The following is a 13,158-nucleotide window of genomic DNA, read 5'->3' on the forward strand; positions in this document are numbered from 1 at the left end:
TTACAGAAACTTGCCGACTTATTGTGCCTCCAAAATCAAAAATTCTTGAACGTTCAACAATTTTTATGAAGCTGGTGAGTTATTTCTACGTTCCGTTCCGTAAAATTTCTCAATCGTTGGGGAAAAATGACGGAACGACTTGTTGTCCCCACAGCGGTGAGTCATCAGACGGGTGATTAATTTTTACGGAACAAATCGTAAAATTTACGTGGCGATTCGTACAATTTCAGTTCCGACTCACACTTTTTACTGAATTTTACTCCGCTCGCGGATTACATTCCGAAACGTAATTAAAAAATTTTTTCTGATAATTTTTATTGAATTTTCCTCTCCATGCAACTAGAGTCAAGTGTGAAATTGAATAAAATATTGTACCCAATATTAATTGCAAAAATTCCTGAAAAAATGTATTCAACATTGAAAAATCCGAAAATGTTTGCGGATGGCAGGATTTTCGGCAGAACTGAAATCTTGCTTGAAAAAAAGTTGCCAACTTGACCGAAATACTTGGATATCCTCAATATCTTCGCAGCTGCTTGCACTCGCCTCACGCACTCCATCGTTTCCCCTACATTAAGTACAATTAAATTGAAATTAAAACTTCATTTGTCCCAATAACGACAGCTTTATACCCTACCTATTATATCTACAAGGGCAGTAGACCAAATGCTGACTGATACTGCAAGTATTACGCATTCTTCCACACTTCACATTTTTATTTATATATATATATATATATATATATATATATATATATATATATATATATATATATATATATAATTTTGTTTCTTGTATTTGTTTAATGCCATATATAATATAGTAATTCGTCAACCGAGCGAGTTTAATCGTAACCGATGCGCAGCGTTTTTTTTTTTCATTTTAATTATCCCCCACTTTTAGGTTTGTCTTCTTTTATTGAAAATGTTTATAGGTTTTTAGTTTATTACTTTAGGGGTAGTTGGTTTCTTGTTTTTCTCATCACTCTTGATTTTAGGGTTTAATCTAATCATTTGTTTATCAGTAGTAGTTTTAACGATAATATTTTATCAATAATCATTAGACTATTTTTATTTGCTTTTTATAATTTTTTTCTCACGGAGAGAAAATTCAACGAAAAATTTGGATGAAAATTGTGGAAAAATTACTTCTTCACTAAAAATTACGTCACGGGGAACAATTTAACCTTTGCCTCAAAGTTTTTTCCTCGATTTCAAATGAAAATTCGTGGAATGTAATTTAATTTGTCATTTTTCGTGTGATTTTCTCTCCGTGTGGGTTTTCGGTGTCTCTCGCTCTTAGACTTCACTCGTGCAATTTTTTTTGTTTTTTTTTTTTGAGTTTGTGGTGGAGGGGTGAAGTGGGATGTCAATTTTTGCTGAATGTTTCCTTTAATTCGAAGATATTCATCGAAAACTAGACTAGATGGAAATCAACTTGCGGAATCGTTGATTATTTTTTTATGAATATCTCCGAATCTATGAGAGATAGCGAAATTTTTGTTAAGAACTTTTATGCAGCTTGTGAAATTCTCCGCAAAAAAGTTTATGACAAAATTGTAGCTATCTCCCTTCCACTTCCAGATATTCAAAAAAAATCAAAGTTAATTGAAATGAACTTCACGAATCTTCAATTAAATTATTCATTCCATGCAATTAAAACCTTGTCAATTAAATAAATACCTGATTCAATTGATTTTCAGCAAAAAACACTTGAATCGAATGATAAAATTGCAATAAAAAGAGAGTTTTATCCGATTCAAACGTCCAATTTTGCTGGATGAACCCCAAATTCCCTTCCACCACTAAATAAATTAAATATATAATTCCATTCACCTCTCACCATCACACTAGAAGAACGACTAGAAAGAAATTCGTGTGTTATCACACCCCTGGAGTATCATTGTACGTGCGCGAGTGTTGCGACGCGGGGGGGCGCGCCCCTCCAGGCGTCATAACCTCCAGTACCAGCCCCCCATCTCCGAGAGAGAGAGAGAATATTAGGCCTTTAGCACGGTGTAGCTCCCCTCTCCCCACCATATATTAATTTACCTGTTTTTTTATTTAATTCTCAGTTCTTTAGGACTTCCATATCTTGCATTATCGTTTAATTAATTAAGTACTAATTCATTTAATAGCTTCTTCTCTCATAAACTTCCACTCTCACTATATCTCTCTTGCCATAAATTCGATAAAAACACAACGATCGCACGGTTGAGCTGAACGTTTACGTAAATGTGATTATTTTGAATATTTTATGAATAGTTGTTGTTCATTCCGGAGGGGAAAAATACCCCGGTGAAAAATGAAAAATACATTTTTTAAAATATGTGTGAAAAGTAGAAAAATGAAAATTGTGCCATGATAGCCTGCAAAGCGCATTCAGCTCGAATGCGATAATTGAAAAATCGATAAATCTGCAGTGACATGTTTCACCCGGGGACATATACATCGGATTGTCAATGGTTTAATGCTTGGTATGAGTTATCATTCTTCATTTTCTGCTTTTGTGGAATTTCTTTTTTTGGTATTTGAATCATTGAGCGACTTCTTGGGGAATGGATCTCGCTGTTCCTGATTTGGAGGGGATTATTCGATTGTGAAGTGGGGGGTAGGATGAACTTTTGGAGAGATATTTCGGAATTTCTGATGGGAGCTTTTTTCAAGATCTACCAAGAAGGTTTAAGAATGGAAAACCAGGAAAAACGACTACTCATCATAATTCAGGAGACATTTTCTTTTGTTTTTTGTAGGGTCAAGAGGTCTTGAAGGTCAAACGGGATCAAACGGACCTTGGAGGGGAAGGGTCAAATAGCCATAAGGGTCAAAAGACCCTTACGGCCGTTTTGAGGGTTAGTTTGTCTTACGGAGAAGTGCCCTCCGAAGATTGCGTTGGGTTCAGGGTCAATTGACCCTTCCTGGTCACTCTGATTTAACCCATTCGACCCTCAACTTCAAACCTCTTTGAGGATCATTTGACCCTCAAAACCATTTGACCCTCAACTAGAAATAAATGATTATGAGGGTTAAATAACCCTTTATTAATCGCGTTCACGACCCTTAGGAACTATTTGAGGCTCAATTTGTTCTAAGGGTCAAATGACCCTTTTTGATGACTCTGATTTTACCCGTTCGACCCTCAAGACTATTTCACCATCAATCCTAAACGTTCTTCAGAGTCATTGGACTCTGAAGACCATTTGATCCCTATTTCCAAAAGTCCTTAAGGGTCGTTTGACCCTCAGAACAATTTTTATCTAGTTGCGGGTCAAATTTTTTGCGTTTTCAAGGGTCATATTGACCCCCCAACAAAAAAAATTACCTAAATTTTGCCAAATAGCCGCTTTTCCTGGTGTTCTATTTTGCCCCGCCCTCCTCTAAATCAAGAAATATTCACAAAAAATTAGATGGGCATGTCCTGTATTCCCACTTCACCACTGAATTGTACCCTTCCCAGACCCAGTGACATGAACAACCGTCTCTGTTCGGTATTTTCGTATCTCCAGTATCATCAAACGAGTATTCGTAATTACCAGCAATTGTTTATATTGAAAATTCAAGTTCTTAATGAGGTTCACGATTAATTACGTCACCGATTTCTTTGATTTGGTTTTACCACTGGGTGGGCCATGATCTGATTCGGCGTTCGTCGGACTAGGTGGTCCACTGCCCAGTCTAGCTACTCTACGGAATATATCACTGTTGACAAAACGTGGGTAAGAGTCACGATGCATCAGTGTGTAGATTTGAAGTTGTGCCTCGTCGAATGTGTGCGGTGTTGGCTCTATCATATTCCTATTTACGATCTCACGGACTCGTGAGTCCAAGCTCACCTGCGAAATAGAACAACCATTTTTTCTGAGCAGGATTTTTTTTTTCATGTCTGAACATGAAGTTGTGTCTGACCATCAATTTGTGCGTGAAGATGAATTTATGTCTGAACCTGAAATTCTGTCTGAACATGAATTTAAGTTTAGGCGTGAATTCGGGTCTGAAGGTAAATTTATATCTGAATTTGAACTTCTGTCTGAACATAAATCGGAACTTGAATTTATGCCATACGTAAAAATCTGTCTGAACCTGAACTGATGTCTGAACAAAAATTCATGTTCAGACCTATATTCGTATCTGAAAGTAAATTTATGGTTGGACCTGAAATTCTGTCTGAACATAAATCCGAACAATAATTCATGTCTGAACATGAATTCAAGTTCAAACGTGAATTCGGGTCTGAAGGTAAATTTTTATCTGAATTTGAACTTCTGCCTGAACATAAATCGGAACTTGAATTTATGCGGTACGTAAAAATCTGTCTGAACCTGAACTGATGTCTGAACAAAAATTCATGTTCAGACCTATATTCGTATCTGAAAGTAAATTTATGGTTGGACCTGAAATTCTGTCTGAACATAAATCCGAACAATAATTCATGTCTGAACATGAATTCAAGTTCAAACGTGAATTCGGGTCTGAAGGTAAATTTTTATCTGAATTTGAACTTCTGTCGAAACATAAATCTGTGTCTGAAGATAACTTTATATCTGAACCTGAAATTGTGCCCAAACATAAATTTGAGAATGAAGTTATGTCTGAACATGAATTCGTGTCCGAACACAATTTCAAGTCTGAACTGAATTTTAGGCCCGGATACGAATTGCTGTCTAAACAAAAGTGTATGTCTGAATATAAATTCAGGTTTAGACCTAAATTTGTCTCCAAACTTTATGCCTGAACCTGAAATTCTGTCTGAACATAAATCCGAACAATAATTCATGTCCGAACATGAATTTAAGTTCAGACGTGAACTTGGGTCTGAAGGTAAATTTATATCTAGAAAATAAAATAAATAATATTCTTACTTCTTTAGGCGAAAGTATCGATATGTAATCCTCATAGATGTACCGTGCCTTCTCCTCAATTTTCTCTGGATTGCTTTCACGCTTTAATTGTTCACACGCCAACCAAAATGCAATATTCTCCTCGCTGTATTCACTTATTAAAAATTCACGAAATAGTTTTCTACCAGCTCCACTTCTCATTAATTTATCGAAGGACGAGCCCCACGAACGTACTTCTTCTAGGCCACAACACTCGGGTGTACTGTCGAGGCCATCCAAACCATCAAGTCCATTACCAGCACTCGATACTGTCATATCACCACCATCACCACTTGTTACAATATCACCGCTTGCTATTCCACTGTTTCCCCGTTTTTTTCCTGCTTCACCACCACCACCCGAACCACCACCATTGCCAGTTCCAACTGCTGCCAAACTACAACATTTGCATTTGTTAAAATTCTGGCCTGGGGTGACCAATTATTTTTACAGCTTCGATTATTGAATTTTCCGGGGATTTAACCGGCCACGAAATACCGGGACATCATGCATATTCAGTATTAACACAATTAGTGGTAGCGATTCACGTCATATTCAATTTATGGAATACGCTAAGTTTATTGTTTATTCACATTTAAATTTCCAATTTTTTTTAAAACGCAATGGGACTATTTCCTGAAATGTTTTCTTCTTTTATTCGATTATTCGTGTCAGATTGCCTTGAAATTTTAGGTAAAATTTATTTTTTATAATAAAAAAAATTATTTATCAAGAGAAATGAGATTATGTGGTTATTCTTGACACTCGAGGGAAAGTAGTGCCTCGTAGCGAGCCAACTACGAAGTGTAGGGAGGTGTGACGTCATTATCCCCTCCCCTTCCTTTAAATAAACGAAATAATAAAATCGTGAAATTCCTCGCGTATTGAGCTTATTGAAGTTTAAAAAATTAACTTAATCAACAATATTTAAAAAATAATTAACGAAATTTTAAATTAACTGATTTCAAATTAATCTCACTAATTTCGTTTTAAAAAAATATCGGAAATATCCCCATTATAATAGGATTGCTCATAAACTTCTGGAAATCTCGATAATTCTTCAACAATTGATTTTTCAATTCTCATCAGCAAAGCCGTCATCAACTTCTTTAAATTACAAAATTGTCAGGATAAAAAATTTGATGGTAAAGATTATCAAATTTCGCATTAATTCTCAACTATGAAAACCGAAAATTTAAAAAAATGTCTCGTTTCTATTTCCCGAGAAATATATAATCCGCAAGTATATTGATTCCCACAACCCAGAACCCCATATTACCGCCTATAAAAGCCTCACCATTTGTTCCTGTATGCGGCATGAAACAAGTTGAAAAAAAATCGAATAGAATATAACATAAACGTATATAACCAAGAGTGCACTAAAACGTTGATACACATGCGACAAACAACATTTAGTTACAGAGCGCAAGCGTCCCACACGCCTCTCCCCGATTATCCACCCTTCCTTTCAAAAATCCACATTCAACCCCCCCCCNTCCCCCTCAGCCGCCCCCACCCACCCCACGAATCTCGTTCGGCGACCCGAACGATCCCTGCCACGAAAACGGCCCGTTTACTCTCTCAACCGTCAGCTACTCATTCTCATGGAACAACTAAACATTGATCAAAGGTAGTTTTTTTCCAATTCGCCATTAGGTAATAATAAACAAAACAAAAAAAATGGGAATGAAGATAAAAAGATTGACGTGACACGGATGCGTTTTAAAATAAACTGAAAAAGAGTGCAGAGAGAAAGAAACAATACGACTGCAGCAATTCTCATTTTCATTTTGAATCCTTTCTAAAGAAAAAAGCCTGGACAATATCTCGAATCGAAAATGGGAACTCGACGTGGCGATGTCTCGAGCGAATGGAGAGAGTAAGGCGGTTTTCATGAGTACAATCGTCTTGAGTCGAATTTTCATGAAGCCCGCCTAACAATCGAAAGAGCATTGAATACCATTCTAATAAACACGAATAAACAAATCATAATTGTAAAAATCGTTAGGTCAGGGGAAAATAGAATAATTCAACTTTCTTAATACTGTGGTTAGAATGTAGAATTCTTCGAGCAAAGTGCAAAAAGTAATACGAGCGAATGTTTCTCATCGGTCGCATTACTTTCTGCAATGAGAATGATTATGAAAAACGATTGAAAAAAGGAATATCAAATCTGCCAGGAAAAAGGACATCAACAGGCTTGTTAAAAAAAGGAGTATAAAACCGGCGTGGACCTAGACGATTTGAATTCGTTCCCGACCATCGCCTGATGCACGGTACTAGCAATGATCTCCCCCTCCAGCAACGCTAAAGCCATTTTATCCAATTTATTTCCCCATTTTTTCTTATCGTGCATCGGGAGGAAAAATGAGAACGAGTGCTCGGGTTTAATCCATCAACAGCCTTGACATGGCATTCAAATTCATCATGTGCAGCTCGATTGTGTACGATTTACGAGGGCATTCAGTTGTACGTAAAGAAAGTGCTTGCACTTATTCACGAGTATTATTGAGTGGGTCTTTATCAGGCAAATGTATTCAGCAGTGAAGCAATGAAAAAGGACGCCATGTTTTCCGTGTTCTTCAAACGAAATTACAGCATCCTATTTCCGAACTCCAACATAAAAAACATCAACACCCATCACACCATGAACAATGCCACCAAAAGCTACTAAAAGAACGTCAATACCACGAGCAACTGCAGCAACAGCACCAGCACAAGCAGCAGTTATCCTTCTTCGATCTGCCGGTGTGGCCAACCCTCTGTTGCTGTTGGCTCTGCTCCTGCTTAACTTGTTGCTGTGGCTGAACATCTTGCAGCTGTGACGACTGCTGTTGCTGATCAGACTGCTGTCCACCGGTCGTTGATCCCTGATTGGTAGTCTGCTGTTGGGACACCTGGCCCTGACTGGATGCCCGAAGACGACAACCACCCTCAGCTCCACTGCCACCGTGACTAACGCCTATTCCCATTGCAGTCGCACCGAGTCCGCTCGGCATCTGAAAATGACGAAAGAACCCATGTCATACCAATGCATCAAGATCAAAGTCCAAGGTGAACCAGCAGAACAGCAAACATCACGAGAATGACTTGTCCGCTCCACCACTTCACACCAGACCTCTTCGACAATCAGACATTAATCATCAGTAGTTGATGCTCACCTCCAACATGATCCATCCGCTTGAGAGCGAGCTGTGCTCGCCTCTCGCCAAGATCCAACTTAATAATCCCGAACCCTCTTCCCCAACGCCTGATCCCTCCCTATCAGCTAGGTTCTTCAACAATCAGCGTGGTGCAGGTGCAGGTGCAGGTGGGGAGGGGGTGAGCACACGTAACACACTACGCTACCTCCTCCAAGACAATGAAGACCAAGCAAATCCAGATTTATATCAACCTGGCTCCAATGGGACCATCTAGCTGGGCCTCGCCCGCGCCCCGCATGCCCCCTGCACCCTATCACTCTCGCTCCTATCTTATCAGTCAGCCCTATGGCTCTTCGATAATCTCCTTTGTTCTTTATTCCTCTCCCTCGGCCCTTTTCTTCTTTGTGTATTCCAAAAATCCTCTTCCTCCTGACGTTCTCTTCTTCCTTTCCTGTCTCTCTCACTCGCTTTCGTAATCTCCACCTACGCCACCTCGCGATCGCTGCACCACCATCCCATAATAATTAATGATGATACAGGAGTCCTTCTGCGCATGCTTGTCATCATTTCCCGCGCACGATTTTTGACGAGAATTAATTTCTTTTGTCTGATATTTTTTTGGGAATTTCAGACTCTGCTAGCACTTTGTGATGGTTCTCGTGATATAGCTCGGTGATTATGGACAACAGATGTTTCAGGATGCAACAGTGAAAACGCCGTCGCTCAAGGGCTGCTCACAATCCTCTCAATGAGATCTCTGAAGATTAAAAATTTCCGAATGACAATTTGGGGTTTGAAACCCAGTCGTTTGCGTGCCAGACAAGTAACTATTCAATACACCACAGCAGCAACTCGATCAAAATGTCCCCAATGACATTTCAATGAAAAAAAAAAATCTCACTAAAAATCGAGGATTGAACCCCAGTCGTTTGTGTGCCAGACAAGTAACTATTCCATACACCACAGCAACTTGATTAAAATGTCCCCAACGACATTTGAACGAAAAAAAAAAATCTCACTGAAAATCGGGGATTTGAACCCCAGTCGTTTGTGTGCCAGACAAGTAACTATTCAATACACCACAGCAACTTGATTAAAATGTCCCCAACGACATTTGAACGAAAAAAAAAAATCTCACTGAAAATCGGGGATTTGAACCCCAGTCGTTTGCGTGCCAGACAAGTAACTATCCAACACACCACAGCAGCAACTCGCTAAAAATGTACCCAATAGTATTTCAACGAAAGAAAGAATTCACTGAAAATCGAGGATTTGAACCCCAGTCGTTTGCGTGCCAGACGAGCAATTATTCAATACACCACAGCATAAAATCTCTCACAATCTTGATTTTCTACGTTAACCGGCTGTCCACTGACTTCCTCCTCGTAAAATGGATTTGATTTGAGAACAGGTGCTGCCACCCAGCGTAAAAACACACCGTAAATGACTAGTGAGCTTGCGTCGAGGTACGTATATAAAGTTTCGAGCTTGCGGATAGGAACTACCGAGAGTGGTCGGGGCCGTGCCGTATTGATTGGCGGGCGTACGACCTCGTATGGAGCCTCGAACTCACTCTACTTGAACTTTTTTTTTCCACGTTCTAATGATTTTTTCCCAGTGTTGCTCTCACTGCACATAATCTCCAATTGATGATGAAAATGTACGAATTCCAATAGTTCAATACGAATCAGCTGGTCTCACAGTGGATCATCTCACTGATTCTCCCGTGTTAAATCTACTCTACGAATATCTTGAACTCGAGTAAAATGAAGAGAAAAAAAATCACTTTCACTTACACACCGAGTCAACACAATGGCCCCCACCCCCCTCACATGTTCAACAGAAATAATGACATTAAAAGAAAAAAAAAATTATCAACTGTGTCAATGTTCCCTCATTGACACAATAGAGTTGCTGTCAGTGTCACTCGCATGATTATTCCTCACGCTATTTACCTTCAGTACCTCAAACTCAATTTTTTACTGAATCCATTATTACTATTTACCCTGTTACACGGAGTCATCGTGTTGTACGGTCAGACACGCTGTCACTTGGGTGTCATGTGTGCTTGGACTACCCCCATTCGTGAGGGCACTCTATACGTCGATCGTTTCTCCTTTTTCCCCCCTATTTCATGTGTTACAAATAACTTCAGCCCGTCTGTTGTAAACTGATTGCACTAAAAAATCCTCTCTCCTCTTCACTAAATCAAAGTAATGACAAATGATAAAATAAAGAACAAAAATCTTGGCTACAAACTCTTTATTAAATCTCTGTAACGTGACCAGATCATTCGATTGGTCTTTTATACTGTCAATTGTATCACTGATGATTGTTTTGGGAGAGAAAAAAAAAAATTTATCGCCCCGAAAACTGTTATTTTCCTCGAGCCCCTGGTTATCCTCGTGAAAAAGGTCTTGCGCGCGGGGACCAACCCAGGGCTCTCCTCTCTGGCAACACACTCAGTGCTTTTCTCCCTTCCTTTTTATTTCCTCCCTTCCGTTTCCTCGATGTAGCGGACAACGAAAATTACCAATATGGCGGTCCGGCGGCGCTGACGGCCTGGCCCTCCACTGTATGCTACTCTCTGATGGATCCCCCGCTAGGAAAAAATAATAAAAGAAAAAGTGGGTGAGACTGTAGCGCCGACGCAGCTTGACGCTTTCCCTCTCCAATTTTCTCTCTTCTCCTTCTTTTATAGTCTGTCTTTATTGTGGTATGATTTTTCTGTGTGTACGCAGAATTATCACTGCGCGCACGAGACGCTCATTCACTCGAGACTTCGGTGTTTTTACCCCCCCATTGGGGATCTATGAGGAGGGGGTTTATGCTTTTGACTCATGCTAACCTAATTTTCCGATGTGTTGGTTGGAATAAGTTATGATGCTGGTGGGAAATGAGTTGAATGTATCAATTTTTGGGATGAGGGGAAAAAAGCTCTGCTTTTTTTTACTGATTTTTTATTTTTATATCTTCTCTGTTATTCGTTACTCTATTATTATATAGGATTCAATATTTTTTATTGGTTCATTTTTTATTTTTTATTTTGCATTCGACGAAAAATTCGTCATGCGGCCGAAAACAACTTTTCTGACTCATGTGATTGCATTGCTCGGCTTCGCCTTGGTCTGCAACCTTGACACTCGTTAGAATAATATATTGTGTTACAAGTGCGTAAAGAACCACTTTTTCGCACGCACGCGTAACACATCCTATTTTTTGTAATACCTGCCGAGTTCACTGTTCGGAACCGTAGTGGGGCTAAAGTGGTTGCTTTTGTGCACGGTGTGCGTAAAGTTCAAGGTCGTGCGTAAAGTGTATTTCGAAGCGAAGCTTTGCGCACGAGAATTCACTGTACGCACGACCTCTGAACTTTACGCGCATTCTGTGCGTAAAACAATCACTTTACACACACTAAATGGGTTCGAAAAGTGAACTTTTGAGGCAGATAGTAAGAATTAGAATTAAACACTACAATTAAACGAATTAAACGATAGTATTTCATCACACTGTCCGTAAAACGTCGTTTTACGGACGCTTTGCTCTGCTAGATTGCAGTGTTCAGACCCGTAACATGACGTTACGGAATCGAATGATTTAGTCTATACTCTCCTCCTCTTTTGTAATATAAACGAAAGTTGTCATTCTCTAATGTAAGGGAATAAATCATTCGTGTGTGAAGAACTGTCAATAAATGGATTATTACTTAATTAAACAAAAACATAGAATAATTTACATCACATCTGGCCTTCGGCGCGGATTATAAACCCACATTCATCAACAAATATTTTATAGAACTAATGATGAACCCTACGATTATCGACCTTGTGACATAATATACTATTTCATCACCGGTAAAATTCCACATTGGATCTGCAATGTGCATACCATTTTCCGCGAAAATTGTCTGTAAATATTGGTTATCAGTAAATAATATATCTCATCATTGAAAAAAAGGACAACAATAAAAAACCCTCTCTTAAACTGTATCTTCACCCCCGAAAATTGAAATTTCTCATTAAAAAAAATTCATTTCCTCCAACAATTGCAGATTTCTCCGCCCAGCGAGAAATCAACAATTCAATCTTCCTTCAAAAATTCCCAGAAAACCCGAAACCGTCCGCTAACGACATCTACCCCCTCAGCCGGCAAATTACCCACCGATCCCCGGTAACCCAGAAACCCCCGAACCCACCCCCGCACGACCACTACCGCCCTCTTCACCGCCAGCCATTACGTCACACCCAAGACAAAGAATTCCAGCAAAAACCCCTCACCCCACTCCCCCCAAAAACCCAAAAACCCAGCGCCCAAAACCCCTGAAAAACCTTCAAAATTGCCCCTCCCCTCCAGATAAAAACCCTCACCGCCACATTCATCCTCCCCCTTCCGCCCCCCCCCCCCCCCCCCTCTTAAAAAACCTCCACTCCCATCCATTCTCTCAGAAACACGTGTGCGGGTGGCTGACGAGACAAACCAAGCGCGAGAGAGAAATTCCATCCCAACAAGGAAGGAATAGCCAAGAACAGCCGGCCCGGAGGAAAACTGCCAAGAGTGGGAGGTGGTCTGTAGGAGCGGCAGCGGGCCAAAACAGCCATCTGCGGCGGAAGGGGGGGGGGCCGTAGACCAGAAGGTAGGCCGTCTGGGGTGAGGGGAGGGGGTCCAAGTAGGACAGAGCGATGAAGAGGCTCAAATTTACTGAAGGATATCCCCACACATACACGTGTGCCTCTCCCCCTTCCGCGCCAAGTCTACCCCTCCCCCCCCGCCTTCACTCCACACACACGTGTACCCCTCCCCCCCCATACACATGCATAAAGCAGCCTAGGGTATCCTCTTCAGAAAACTTGAGAGTCCAATTCCCTTTCCACGAATATAGCCCCATTGAATGGGAACAGAACAGAACGGAACAGAACACAAAAGCGTAGATGAAGGAAAAGATGAAGAGGGGCTCAGAGGGGAGGGGAGGGATCGCCAGGGCTGGGGGAGGGGGGAGGTTGGGGTAGGGAGGACGGCGAGAAGGGGGGGGGGAGCTCCCCTCGCCCCTCTCCATCCCACCCACACTGAAATGTGCCCACCCGACACCACCCACTGGGGCCACCCGGCCACCCCGCCTGCCCACCCACTCGCCACCCGACA

General features: G+C 40.6%; 1 protein-coding gene across 1 annotated transcript; it reads right to left on the minus strand.

Annotated features, from left to right (window-relative positions):
- Positions 1-867: 867 nt before the first annotated feature.
- LOC107048033 (regulator of G-protein signaling 17) lies at positions 868-9,538 on the minus strand. The gene is made up of 5 exons (XM_015270983.2): positions 8,038-9,538; positions 7,568-7,875; positions 6,174-6,182; positions 4,859-5,273; positions 868-3,832 (listed from the first exon to the last, which is right to left on the minus strand). Exons 1-5 carry the CDS (start codon positions 8,044-8,046, stop codon positions 3,584-3,586), a joined length of 990 nt encoding a protein of 329 aa, XP_015126469.1. The 5' UTR covers positions 8,047-9,538; the 3' UTR covers positions 868-3,583.
- Positions 9,539-13,158: the final 3,620 nt, after the last annotated feature.

The sequence above is a fragment of the Diachasma alloeum genome, unplaced genomic scaffold (genome assembly GCF_001412515.2).
Source record: "Diachasma alloeum isolate Michigan unplaced genomic scaffold, Dall2.0 Dall_scaffold_00185, whole genome shotgun sequence".
Classification (NCBI taxonomy): Eukaryota; Metazoa; Arthropoda; class Insecta; order Hymenoptera; family Braconidae; genus Diachasma; species Diachasma alloeum.